Raw genomic sequence first — 15,264 nt, forward strand, 5'->3', positions numbered from 1 at the left:
GAGGCAGCTGGCGCGGGCGCGAGGCTGCGGTCAGACCACAAAGTATGTAATCTCCAAACAGACTATGGGCGCGGTGAACCAGTGTTACCACTTAAGATTTTGGTTTGCCCTAGTTTCTGCAGAAATGCGTTCTAAATTAACCTCAAATTGTTTTGAAATACCCTGAGGCATGATTGATAGCGCATACTATTATTTCACGTTAATTATTTCACTTTTTAAAATATCATCTTACGATCCTAAATCTTGAGTCCTGTGACGAAGAAAATGTTTACTCATTATTTTCGTCCGTTTTCAAATAATAAGAATAGAATAGAATAGAATGGAATGGAATGGAATAGAGTAGAGTACAGTAGAGTAGAGTAGAGTTGAGTAGAGCAGAGTAGAGCAGAGCAGAGCAGAGCAGAACAGAGCAGAGTAGGACTGAACAGAACAGAATAGAACAGAACATGACAGAATATAATAGAATAGAACAGACCAGAGCAGAAAGAACAGAATATAGTAGAATAGAGTAGGATAGAATTGAATTGAATTGAATTGAATGGAATGGAATGGAATGGAATGGAATGGAATGGAATGGAATAGAATAGACTAGAATAGAATAGAATAGAATAGGAAGGGTAGGATAGGATAGGATAGAGTAGGATAGAATAGAATAGAATATTAAACAAATAAACTTTTATAAGTGCTTTTGAATCGTCATAATTGATTCATCTTAAAATAGGGTAAACTTCCTATAAGTGCAAACACTGGCCTCCAATGCCTGTGCCACATAAACTTAAGTAAATATTCCACAGACAATGTTTGGCTATGGCTTATCTTTCCTTCTCTCAAGGTGCTCAAGTGCTCAAGATTCTCAACTTTTATTACAGTGATGCCACCATCGCGAATTTTACCCTAGATTTAGGCAAACCTACTAAACTATATTATACTCATGGATATCCATAGGAGAAAGGTTAGTACAGAGCTCTCCCTGTTACGTAATAAATACATTAATTATTATTATTAAAATAGAATGATTACCTTTGCATACAATTATTTTTTAGTTTTAGTTTCTGTAATAGTTACCTATGTAATATTTTTTGTGTGCAATAAAGTATTTCTATCTATCTATCTAATGATTACAGTAGAGACAGCTAACATTGATAATAATATAATAGTAAGGAATTTAGATTAACATTTAACTAAATAGTTTTGGTAGTTATATTTTATTTTATGCACTCAGGTGTTCCTTAAAACCAGGTGTTAAGGTGGTCAGGGTTACTTAAAAATGATTATCAAAAAGAAAATATAAAATAGTCCTAGATTTTCCAAATCGAACTTTTGTGCTACAACAAAGTTAGTTACTTTAAAGTTTGGGGTAGCTCTTTCAACATTTCTCCTCAAACATAATAATAATAAGAGGGACTTCGAATTGTGATTTCTATATCAATCTCAAAGTTTGAACTTGAACTCTAACCCACAGCGCTAAAGCGCGGGTACACGATCAAGACATGCTCAACCGTTTGCTCGATGTCTAAGTAGCACAAGCATCCAGACGTGACGTGTCACGAAGCTTAAAACAGTAGAGATAATATGCAAGTTCACCGTACATGATAAGAAAAATAAGATTTTTATGTCTAGGTACACTCTACAATAATATACCCGGCGCGTTTCGAACCCTCGTAGCTTTAGTTTAAGTTTCCGTAATTAATTATCACCACTATGATCTTACAAATCTAACAATTTGACTAACAATAAAAGTAACATTACCCATTTACCTATGAAATTTGAAAAAAATATTTGACTTTGACTTTTACTGTACTTGACTGCTTAAAATACTTTTTCCAAAAAAAATTAAGTTTTTCTTGGGAAAAATGCCATCATTACATTACATCCATCAATTTTGGATTTGTTTTAGAAAAAATACAATCAGCTCATATTATATTAACATGTGGTAAAGTTAATCTAAGACTAAACATAGCAACATTCAATCATAAATGTCAATTCAATTGTCAGTTGTCAGTTGCTGGTTGTTGGCTGTGTAGGGGAGAGGCTGTGTGGGCTTTAACGTTTTAAATTTATTTTTCTATTTAGCCCCTTTATTATTTTGATCCAGTTTCTCACACATAAAAGGATATTACTTTGGGGCATAATTAAATTATCACAGTGTTAAAAACAGTTTCTTAAGTCAGCTTTCTATAATTTTTTAAACGCAAAGATGCAAGAAACCGTTACAAATACAAACGAGAGGAAATCTTTGTTTTCCGCTTTCCTGGAAGTGCTGGAGGCGCGCGAGAAGCAGAACCAGGCTGACAGGGACCTGCAGGAGGAGAAGTTTCAGCGAAGAACTCAAAGAATTTACGATTTCCATGGTAAACAACTTTCGATATACAAAGCAATAGATATTTTATAAAACGACTAAATACCTATTGTAAAATGAAATAGGTTTAAGAGAGTACAGATTAATTACTTAATCAAGCTGATTTATTTTACAAGATTCATAAGACATATCACTTTATTTCATAATATCAAGGAAAGTGTACCCTCTTGAAATAACAATAAACTTACCGATATCGACACTAAATTGTTACAATACTTTAAAGTAATTTAATGTAGGTACTTATCTACTTAAATTTACAATTTGTAGAAGAAAGTAATTAAGTTTATACTTGTAAGTTTTTTTTTAAAAAGAATATTAGCCATGGTAATCATGAATAATATTCCCGTTTCCCCTCCAACTAAGCGTAAAGCTTGTGCTAGGAGTAGGTACGACAATAGTGCAACGGCTGGGGTTTGAATTGCCGACCTTTTCGAATTTCAGTCCGCACCTTAACCGTTGAGCTATTGAAGCTCTTAATGATAAAATGTAAGTTTCCTGTTACAAAAATATAGGTTCAAAATGATTAGGCAGAGGCAATTTTGACTGTTATCTTTACAAATAATTATGAGTATATATATAGTATTTTAGTAAATAAGTAATTTTACTTATAATGGTTTTATAGTACATAGACCATTGCTAGACCGAGTCTAGTTTTAAGATGTTTTGACCCTTTACATGTACTTAATATGTTGCCTGGATAGGATGAATGATATCTACATGCACACAGATCTTTGTAGTTATAGTTTTATTGTAGAAACAAGATTATTGTTTTACATTAAATCAGTTCATCATTATCATCATGATTAACCCATTGCCGGGTCACTACAGATCACAGGTCTTTTAAGTTCCAGTATGAGAAGGAATTGGCCATAGTACACCACGCTGGCCATGTGCGTATTGGCAGACTTCAGACACCTTTGAGAACATTATGTAGAACTCTCAGGCATGCAGGTTTCCTCACGATGTCATGGTGTCGAAGAAATTAAATATCAGTCGCTTTAACAGTGAAGGATCACCGTTAAAGCGACTGATATTTAATTTCTTAAAAATGCACACAACTCTGAAAATTAAGGCCTGGGATGGAACCCCTGATCTGACTAGAAGGTGGACGTCCTAACCACCGAGCCATCATGGCTTAGATCAGTTACTGATACTAAAATCAAGACTAGTGGACGTTGACCAGAACTTATAATATCATGTATCTTCATTATACCTCAAAGAGGAACCCCATATGGGATCGCTTTGTTATCTGTTTGTGCCCTTTAACCTGCCTGTGCCAACAGTTGCCTGTGCTAAGTGTCAGTGTGTGTTGCTGCAGAGCGGCAGCAGCGCGAGGCGGCGGAGCTGCGGCGCTGCCTGGACTACGTGTCGCAGCACGCGCACGTGCTGGAGTCCGTGCTGCGCAGCGCGGGCGGCGACAGCGTGCCGCTGTCCGGCGCGCTGGTGCGCCAGGCGGCGGCGCTGCAGCGCTGCATGGCGCAGTGCGTGGCCAACGCGGCGCGCATCCGCACGCTGCTCAGCGCCGCGCACCAGCCGCAGATGGACACCATGCTCGCCAAGATGGTGAGTGCCACTTACTGTTCTCTCTACAAGGTCCACCTGCGACCTGCTTGTAGCCGTGTTTGTACACCGAAGGTCCACCTGCGACCTGCTTGTAGCCGTGTTTGTACACCGAAGGTCCACCTGCGACCTGCTTGTAGCCGTGTTTGTACACCGAAGGTCCACCTGCGACCTGCTTGTAGCCGTGTTTGTACACCGAAGGTTCACCTGCGACCTGCTTGTAGCCGTGTTTGTACACCGAAGGTTCACCTGCGACCTGCTTGTAGCCGTGTTTGTACACCGAAGGTTCACCTGCGACCTGCTTGTAGCCGTGTTTGTACACCGAAGGTTCACCTGCGACCTGCTTGTAGCCGTGTTTGTACACCGGTGTTGGCGCCAATGACGTCCCTTCAATAACGCTACGCTCTTGTTGATATTTGAATTTTGTATTTTCAAAATTACAAAAAGTTACGTACTGTGTTTTGACAAGCCCCCCTGATGCAGCGGTGAGTGCTGCAATATTGTAAGTGGGAGGTCCTGGGTCCCACGGGGTGGCAGTTTGGGAATTTTTGATTTGTAAATTGTCTGTGGTCTGGTCTGGTTTGAATCGTCACTTGCCACCAGGTGAAATCACAATCAAGGGCTAGCTGGTAACGGAACATAAAAAAGATTTTGCTGGTTTTGTTACTTTTTAGGGTTCCGTACCTCAAAAGGAAAAAAGAACCCCTTATAGTCCTTTAATCGCCATAACTCCCTTCTCCGTAACGTACGATACAGTAGGTCTAAAATACCTAAATATGAACTAGTAAGTAGTTGGTAGGTACGCGCTGGTAACGTGAGAACTGCGAGGCTGGCGGCTCTCAGCATCATTCATGTGATTGGATTCGTTAACTTAATATTAATACCATCTCAGTTGATTTCAATAATTTATTATTCTCAACCAAACTAGTTTCGCTCACGTTCTACATAACCAGTAGGGAGGTACCTCCCACCTAACGCGATCGCGGTTTTGTTCAAACACCCTACAGTGCCTTCGCGGCAGAAAATAATGTACATACGTCGGCCTTTACAATGACAGTTCGGCTTTGTAGAGCGTTTGACTCTTTCACTCATACCTAAATGACGTTTTATCGGTCTCAATGACAGAGACAATGCTACAAATCCGCTATGTCTTTCTAAATGTCGATGTACATTATTTTCTACCGCGTACTGTAATACGGATTTTACAAATTATTATATCAGTTACTTTAACGATCGAGCTTTCTTTCTTGAAATTATAAAAATCCTGACTTTCTCTCATCGCGTACGTTACCTATTACATCATCACCATCATGATCAACCCATCGCCGGTTCACTATGGAGCAAGAGTCTCCTCTCAAAGAGAAGGATTTTGGCCATAGTCTACCACGCTAGCCATGTGCGGATTGGTAGACTTCACACACCTTGGAGAACAATATCGAAAACAAAGGTTTCCTCGCGATGTTTTCCTTCACCATTAAAGCAAGTGATATTGTTAAATTTATTTGTTATTACTTAAAAATGCACATAACTCCGAAAAGTTAGAGATGCGTGCCCGGGATCGAACCTCCGACCTCCGATTAGAAGGTGGATGTTCTATCTGTAGGTGAAGGTGGCTATCACAGCTTTGTTACCTATTACAGCGAGTGGAAATTCCGAACAAATCCGCCAAATCCGCTATCTAGAGGATAGCTCATCATCTCACCATCATTATCAACCTATAGACGTCCACTGCTGGACATAAGTCTTTTGTACGGACTTCCACGCGCCAATGTCTTGCGCCGCCGTCATCCAGCGGCTTCCTGTGACTCGTTGGATGTCGTCGGGCCACCGGTGGATCTTCCAACGCAAACTTTTCAGTGCAAGCTGGCCATTCTAGCACCTTGGGACCCCAACATCTACTGTATCCTGCCCATTGCCACCTCATCTTCGCAACCTGTTCAGCGATGTCGGTTACTCTGGTTCCCCTACGGATCTCCTCATTTCTGATTTTGTCACACAAGGTTAGCTGTACCTACTGTCAATACAGAAGGTAGTCAAAGTCTAGTAGCCCGTAAAGTCATTGTTCTGTGAAACCTACATGAAAACAGAAAATCGGTCATGACTCATGACTCTCATAAGTGATTATTGAGAGAAAGCAGTTTTGGTCACGTCAAACGATAATTATGCGTTGCTGACATCTTTTGTTTGTATCGCATGATTCAACTCGTCAGCTGTCCCTCTGTTCTGTCTGTTACTGCAATTAAAACCACATCACAATTTATTGTCTCGACATTAAGGAAATTGTTAAAATTTTAAAAGCTGTTCAGTAACGTAGTGCGCTCCGTACAAACGTAGTTCGGCTCTCATTCGAATACTAACCGATCAAACTCACTGTTGTAGATACGTTCTAGGAATCTATGTCATATTTACAAATATCCAGTTTCAAAGTGACGGTCTCAAGAATTTACCCACAAATCTTTAAACCCATGTAACTTTATAACTATGGTACGCGACAGGTCGAGATGGCAATCGGGATGGGGACGCCCTGCACACCCACATTGCCGGTGCTAACCCGGTGCGGGATCGCGTACTTCAGTATATATTACGGACATCTGGCACAGACGAATTAGTTTCTAGAACGTGTCTAGTTACATCGAGTGTGTTTGGTTAATATTGAAATGAGAAGCAAATCACGTTTGTATGGAGCGAGTGACGGAGAGACCGCCCACAAAAACTCCTCTCTAGCTAGTTTAGTATCGTAACGATTTTGCGCATTCATTAAGTCGTTAAATCCAAACGGGTTTCAAAACGGCCGTTTTCGATTTCTTCGCACGTTATAATTACCTAGGGCCTTATTAAGTGTACACTGTACAGAGCCTTCTCATGTCACCTTCAAGTTAAGAGTGAATAGGCATCACTGATCTTCTTGGCAAGCGCGCTCCATCTTAGGCTGAATCATCACTTGCCACCGGGTCTGATTGCAGTCAAGCGCAAGCCATAATCTATAAATAAATAAAAAAGCCATGACAGTGTAACGTCAGCGTCCTACTCGGGAGGTCGGAGGTTCGATTCCGGGCACGCACCTCTAACTCTTCGGAGCTATGTGCGAGCAATTAAATATCACTTAAAGAAGGGAAACATCGTGAAGAAACCTGCACGCCTGAGGGTTCTCTATAGTGTTCTCAAAGGTGTGTGAAGTCTGCCGATCCGCACTTTGATAGCATGGTGGGGTATGGCCAAACCCTTCTCATTCTAAGAGGAGACCGTGCTCAGTAGTGGACCGACATTGGGTCGATGATGATTATGATGATGATGATGATGATTAGGCTTTTATTGAAGACGTGCCGACGTTGGTTTTGTAGTTGCAATGTATTGGACATGTTCTCACATTGTGGCAAGGAACTGAACTCCGCAAGTTGTTTTTACATCGCCTCTTGTGACGACAAACTATTGTTCGAGTTTCCCACAGCTCAGTGTTGATGGCAACGTTGCGTGCGTACGAGTACATCCTTCAAACACAGCGATATGTAAATGTTCCACTAGATGGGGCGCTTCACACTTCACAGTAACAAATAACAATATGTTCCAACGGACATCGTTCTGTCAGTCGTAATTCGCTTTAGACGCAGTCCGTTTGGAAAAAAATATTTTGCGCGATAACTTTAAAATAATTTATTGTTAACATAGGATAGCTTTAGTACAGTATCCGGCAGGAAATATTGTGAATCGACCTTTAGAAAGGCTTCGTAGAGCGTTGTCTTTGTCACTCGTACCTATGTGAAGTGTTGTCGGTCTGAAGGACAGAGACAACGCTCTACGAAACCGCTATCTCTTTCTAAAGGTCAATGTACAATATTTCCTGCCGGGTACTATACTTATTTGTTCTAAGTTCTAACTTATCTATGTTCGTAAAAACGGACTGCGTGTAAAGCGGATTTCGTTTGACAGGAGCGTGGCCATCAATGTCAGTCGAAACATACTATGATGTCTACGTTTAACAAAGGATTGAAAGGAAAGTCTCTCATGAAAGGAATTCAAGAACCAAATCAAATAATTTATTCAAAATAGGTAATAAATTACAAAATTACACTTTTTGATTGTCAGTTGTAGGATGTGTAAGATATAGTGATGATAATTTTTCCGCTGACTTAAAACTAAAGCTACGAGAGTTCCAAACGCGCCCAGGTGTGAGAAGAGCCCACAACAAACTCAGCCGGGTATTGTTTTATCATCACCAAACTACTACGTTGTTTTCTCCACTGAATTGACATTGGCGGAATTATTGCGGACTACAAATCCGCAGTACAAAGAGCTATAGAGAAGAAAAGAAGTTGTTACTACAAAGCACCACGTCTAGCGGCACATTAGTATCGCTGCCCTCAAAACACTGTGTGTGGTAAACGTGGCATGCATTGGAAGTTATAATTACACGAATTGTTGTCGGTGAGGTAGGTGAGGTGGACTGCCTACTGCCTACTGCCTACTGCCTACTGCCTACTGCCTACTGCCTAGGTCACAGGTGGTCGCGCCGATTGGTGGCCTTGAACGTTCAGCAAACAGTTGCATACGATACTCGACAACTTAGTCAAACCATAATCTTCCACAACCACTATGCTAGGATGGTTAGGTCTGTACATGTTCCGGTACGGGTTCAGTAAAAACTGCCATATCCCTTCCAGTTTAGCCCGCTTCCATCTTAGACTCCATCATCACTTACCACCAGGCGAGATTGCAGTCAAGGGCTAACTTGACTACTAAAAAAAGTATAGCACGTACTATTTGGTACTAAAATACATATCTCATTAATTTGTCATGTTATTTATATGATTTATCAAGTGTATAAGTGTACAACAATAGGAAGTTGCCCTGTAGGTAGCTAGGTATAAGATCTTCAGTCAAGATAACAAACTTAATATTGTTTTGTTGAACAATAATTGTCTGTAAGGTTGTTGCCTCCGTTAAGGCTGTAAGAAATATCACTCAGTTTTTATAGGTTTTAGGATACGTGTACATTGAAGCCACGTAGATAAGAGCGGAGCGGAGACATGCGGGATTATTGCATCATCAAATCGTAACAGGACAGCGTTATAGAATTTTTGCCACTAGTTTTTCCTTCCCACTTAAGCCCTCCGTTGTATGGGGTCCATTATAGATTACTAATTCTTGATGTCCGAGACTCCGTCCGCATGGATTTAGGTGTTTAATTCCCCGTGGAAACTCTTTGATTTCCCAGGATAAAAAGTAACCTATTTCACTCTCCAGGTCTATGTCTTACCCTTGCAAAAATCACGTCGACCCGTTGGGGCGTGATTGAAGACAAATCCACAAACAAACACACTTTCGCATTTATAATATGGGTAGTGATAGATGTTTCTGCCAGTCCATTCTGTAAGTTATGGTTATCTATGCGATGACTGATGTTTGTTTGACAAAGATATCTGGACGATCCTCTGCTCCATCAGTCATCCATCATGTCAACGGAACTATTGCGGATCTATTATTTAATTAATAAACGACCTCTATTGTGTGGTATTGCATCCTCTATTGATTTTAGACAGTAGTTCTTCATTTCCCTATGTTTTCGTTCAATATTATTCTGTACTATATGGTAAGGCTGGTAGGTATATTTCTGCAATTTTCGTTCGTGTTCGCTTTAATGGAGACTCACCTTAATACATGGTAACTGATGGAAAACTATTGTTAGTATTTTGGGCGTGCTTTTTGTCATGCAGCTATTTAGTTGTAGTTTTTGCGGCGCTTTTTGCTCCACGCACTCGGCCTCCGCTGACGCTGCCCGAGGACCCCAGCGCCGCGCGCCGCCTGCGTGCTGTCAGGGGACTGTAGAGAGCACACTTTGACTTTGCTTAAGATACTTGAATAACCCCCCCCCACCTCCCATGGCCCCTCCAACCTCACGGTTATATGAGCTGGATCGCGGGAGGGCGCCCGTTCGGTACTTGCTCTTGGCATTTTCCCGGGGCGTCTTCTTGACTCCCTACAAATTATTTTGTGTCTTTCTACTTAAGATGCTGTTAAAAGAAGACAGCGTTATATAGCTGGCATAAATCTGTCTGGCATAAGTCTGATCAAAGTCAAAGTATGCTCTACAAATCTCAGCCTAAGATTTCACCACCACTTGGATCGCGCGAAACTTGTAAAACTCCGCGAAAAACACTCATTTCCCGGGATTAAAAATTAAGATCGGTTAAAAAGTCGAGTCATAAAAACATAACAGATAGACAGTCACAGACTGACACACTTTTGCATTTGTAATACTATACGTATGGATGAGCGTGACGCACAAAAAGATCTTTTATATTATGCGCTTTTATTTTAAATGCACATTTTCCCAGAAATTAATTATTTAATTCGACGAAATGTACAGTTTAATAACTGTTCCTAATTTAGGATGTGGGAACTTTTTAATTTCTTCTAAACCAACATTGAAGCTACCAACTCGGAAAATAAATATTGTTCATCGACCTTTGGAATGAGATTTCGACTTAATAGACCGTAAATCTCTGTCGGAATACCTACCTATTAACTAATTATTCATTAGAATTAATATAAAAAAACCGGCCAAGTGCGAGTCATGCTCGCCCAAAGGCATTCCGAACCAGTGGTAGATGCATCCGACTATTCGAAAGTACTTTTAAAAGTTTATTCGAATAAAAAAGATTTTTATTTATTTATTTATTTAAAATGAGGGTTCCGTACTACAGTCGTATTTTTTCGACATTGCACGATAATTCAAAAACTATGATGCATAAAAATAAAAAAATCTGTTTTAGAATGTACAGGTAAAGATCTTTCATATGATACCCCACTTGATATAGTTATCTCACTTCAAAAGTTGAAAATACTAATTATTATTAGTTCATGACCACAATTGAATTTTTTTGTGTGATCTAACCCTAAATTCACGGTTTTCAGATTTCTCCCCAAATGTCAGCTATAAGATCTACCTACCTGCAAAAATTTTTTTCCTTTTGAGGTACGGAACCCTAAAAATGGATTAATCCATACTAATATTATAAATGCGAAAGTGTGTCTGTCTGTCTGCTAGCCTTTCACGGCCCAACCGTTCAACCGATTTTGATGAAATTTGGTAAAGAGATAGCTTGCATCCCGGGGAAGGAAATAGGCTATTTTATCCCGGGAAATCAAAGAGTTCCCACGGGATTTTTAAAAAACCTAATTCCACGCGGACGAAGTCGCGGGCATTAGCTAGCGGATAATAATATACTAATGTTATAAATGAGAAAGTGTGTCTGTCAGTTGAAAAGTTTTTCACGGCCCATTCCTTAAACCGATTTTGGGCTCAAAAAGTGAGCTTACATCTCGGGGACGGAAGTAGGTTCCCACGGGATTTTTCAAAACCTAAACCCACGCGTATGGAGTCGCGGGCATCATCTAGTTAATAAATAATGAAATAAAAAATAATAAAATATGGTCTAGTTAACTTATAAAACAATTTCAGTGATTCAATGATCTGTTAATTTGAAGAATTCATTTGAAGACGGATTGTACCCAGTTCTATTGTTAATTGAATCTTGTTGTATTATAAATACCAAATAGTCTGATCAATCTAATAAAATTCCGTCAAATTGAAAGATTTCAGATGAAAATCAATGGATCGATATTTTTCAAGTAGGTAGCGTAACATAATGTCTTTGTATACTACATTGACTTATATTACTTCGTATGGAATGAATATGAAAATATGGAAAATCAGGGCTATTGAACAAACAAAATGGCACCGATTCAGTGGTGCTTTAGCACCAATGCAACCTCAGTGACGTCTGGATTTCAAACGGGTAAGAGGTGGCGCTGATTTATTTGGTTCCAAAACCGTGAAAAATTTCGTTCGCTTGGGCATATCTTGTCATTTATATCGATGGTATACTAGAGTTCAATACTCTACTAACCACCAGTATTGTAACCTACGTAACTAGTGTATTTAACCAACACCAACACAATACAAAGCTAAGCTTCTTATTGCAAGTGTGTGGGTGCTCGCTAAAACTGATCGCACATCTAGGAGCAGCACCGCACGCGCTGAACTCAATTCATTTTTACAGTTCCGTAGTTTTCTTAGTTCATTACTCCAAAGTTAAATGTTTTCTTACTATGTAATAACATAGACTACGAATTTAGCGGCTCCCTACGACTCATTTTGTATCGTCTATGCACCTAGTACGGCGTCGCCATTGCAGTAGCTTGGGAACTCCAGTTTATTTATTTATTTTATTTATTTATTTCCACACAAAAAGAAAAAACGCTTACAATATTGGTTTCTTTATGCTCGTAAGCGCTTGGCGGCTTGTCTGAGCACTGCACATTCCTCTGTAGTTAATACTTAGTCTAATATTCTAGGTAGGTATGTGTAACTATTATGAACAAATGTAGGTAGGTAGTTATAAAATAAAATATGTCCGCGTATACAAGCTTTAATTTCTGCATACGAGTTGGACCTCGCCACGCCAAAATGTACCATGCCACACAGCATCGATCAGTTTTTCGAATGATTTGTGCCCGCCCATTGCCACTTCAACACAGCAACCCGTTGATCTATGTTAGTTATTTTGGTTCTTCTACAAATCTCCTTATTTCTGATCTGATCACGTAGAGAAACTCAGAGCACTCTCCTCAGTAATTCTGATCTTACATACCTACCTACTGCAAAAAGCTTAGTTTCAGGCGCGTGCGGTCGGTGCACCTTATGACACGAGTTGGTGCTGAAAGATGAGTGCTCAGCTTTATTCGCAAAATAATCATTACTGATAACGAGTATTAGTTACATTATTAGTTTTCTGCACAGTCAACGCCTTTACCTCTTACAAGAGCAGCAATGTATGCAGTTGATAAATAGTTACGAAGAAAATGCATAATATTATGTTCCACATTGCACACGCAATGCAATCGTTTGGTCCGCTCGGTTGGCTGCTTGTACGCCGTGTAAATGTCTCGTGGTATAAGTCCCGCAAATTGCTATTGCGCTGGAACCATGTCTCATTAACATCGAAATGACGTGATTTTGACGTCAGCCGAAATAAAAATATACCATCAGCTCGAAACTTCAGTCTAGTGCTGACGTCCCTAAAATGGCGGCCACGCACATTAGCAATTTGCGGGATTTATTCAGTTTGTAATGGGATGTAGTTGACGGAAAGCCGCCACGTTCGAGTTGCGACAGACAACAGACGCGCTGCTGCGGTTAGGTTGAGGTTAGGAGTCTTGTTTCCACCTACTAGAGGTCACCTAGTGCCTACTACACACACCATCTCTGATTCTCTTCCGAGTTAAACTACTTGTTATGAACTGAGGTTTGTATGAAATTTTGTAATTTTTCAAGTTATGTCAACAAAAATTGATCATTGGAATTTCGGTTAAAAATAACGAAATACTTGTTTCAGGATTTTTGGAAAATCTCCTCACTGCTTTTCCACCTTATACTAATACTAGCTGACCTGCCGCGGCTTCGCTCGGGTAGAATTTAGAAAATCGACTTAGAGGTTGAATTTCCAAAAATACTGAAACCCAACCAATTTTCATGGAAATAATTTGAAATATATATTCTTTCATACAAACTTTCATTCCCTATTTAGCCCCCTTGGTAGTAGAATTTTCGAAAATCGTGAAATACATATCTACGTATTTTTTATTTTAACCGAAAACTACCAACTTTTATCGATGTTACTTTAAAAATGACGAACTTTAATACAAACTTCCATCCCCCATTTAACCCACTTAGGGGTGGAATTTCAAAAAATCCTTTCTTAGTGGATAGTATTCTTTACAAAGAACACACCCTCCAAATTTCATGTCTCTAGGACCAGTGGTTTAGGCTGTGCGTTGATATATGAGTCAGTCAGTCAATGAACAGGAAAGATTTGTTTGTTTGTACCTAATCGATATACTTTGAAACTACTGAATCAACTTTAATAATAATTGTTTCACCATTAGAACTTAGATACTTTATCCAGAAGTAACTTAGATACTTTATCCAGAAGTAACTTAGATACTTTATCCAGAAGTAACTTACGCTATAAGATATATACCGCGGACGAAGACGCCGAGAAGAGCTAGGAACGAGGAAAGTAAACTGACGGGAACATCAAGTTCACCATTCGGATTCCATCTTTTTTCTGAACTGTGCTGTGGTACCAACTATAGTATCAAGGCCGCAAGAACAGCAACAAATGTAAAGGTGTCAAGATGTCAAGTAAAGCTGAAGTGTGTCGGTTCAAATAAGGCGCGTGGTCCCGAATGGCAGGTTTCTCTGCACTGCGAGGGACCGGTTCCGCACATTCTGGATAATCCTTAACCTCTTTACAACCGGTATTACTTTCAGTTCACACACTAATACGGCACGTAGTTTTTCCCTGCGGCTTAATTTTGTAGTAGATATCTATATATATAAAATTCAAAGTCCTGACTGACTGACTGACTGACATATATATCAACGCACAGCCTAAACCACTGGTCCTAAAGACATGAAATTTGGAGGGTCCATTCTTTGTAAAAAGTAGGTATCCACTAAGAAAGGATTTTTCGAAATTCCACCCCTAAGTGGGTTAAATGGGGGATGGAAGTTTGTATGAAAGTCGGTAACTTTTCAAGTTATTTGCATGAAAATTGGTATTTGGGTTTTCGATCACAAATGAAAAAAGAAAAAAAGAAAAAAAAAATCTTTTTTATTCGAATAAACTTTTACAAGTACTTACGAATAGTCGGATGCATTTACCACTGGTTCGGAATGCCTTTCCTACCGAGAAGAACCAGCAAGAAACTCGGCGGTTGCTCTTTTCAAATATTTGATATAGGTACAAGATTATGCCATGTATAAAATAGTATTTGCAGTCGTACAAGTAACCAGTAGGGCGGTTGTCTAAAACCTGCATCAATCATTATTACAATCTCAATTGTTCTCATTGGCTGAATTAGTGCGATTCTTGTTGCAACAATGCATTGTAGCCAATAGTGAGCGAGCGTTAACCAATCAGAGATGATTGCGATCGTGACATTGGAGCTGTCATTCTCCCGCAACCGCGCAGCGGAAGACAGCATGTAAATGTCGCCGGAAGCTTTAATTTGCGCACTTTTGTTTCAAAGGTTTTTAAATTCACTATTTTTGAGTAAGAGTTTAGTAAGAGACTAAAGGAGAGTGTCGAGGACGCCACTCGCGGCAGGGGGCAGGGGCTGCGGGGCGACAGGCAGTGCATAACAAAGAGACTAAACGGAAAGTCGCGCGGACGCGGTGTACCTACTTAGCATATTATTTTAAAATCAAACATTGATCACAAAAATTAAAGTAAAATTTTCTAACAGTCCACATTGTCTTGTTAATCAACCTCCCAACTAAC

The 15,264-nt window shown here is 39.7% G+C and overlaps 1 protein-coding gene across 1 annotated transcript in view; it reads left to right on the forward strand.

Annotated features, from left to right (window-relative positions):
• Window positions 1-2,019: 2,019 nt before the first annotated feature.
• The window catches only part of LOC117988573 (uncharacterized), a 53,267-nt gene continuing 40,022 nt past the window's right edge, over window positions 2,020-15,264 (forward strand). The window contains exons 1-2 of the mRNA XM_034975731.2: window positions 2,020-2,351; window positions 3,678-3,922. Of these exons, the coding sequence (XP_034831622.1) occupies window positions 2,198-2,351; window positions 3,678-3,922 (399 nt within the window). The 5' untranslated portion in view covers window positions 2,020-2,197. The remainder of the gene's footprint in view (window positions 2,352-3,677; window positions 3,923-15,264) is intronic.

The sequence above is a fragment of the Maniola hyperantus genome, chromosome 14, assembly GCF_902806685.2.
Source record: "Maniola hyperantus chromosome 14, iAphHyp1.2, whole genome shotgun sequence".
Taxonomy (NCBI): Eukaryota; Metazoa; Arthropoda; class Insecta; order Lepidoptera; family Nymphalidae; genus Maniola; species Maniola hyperantus.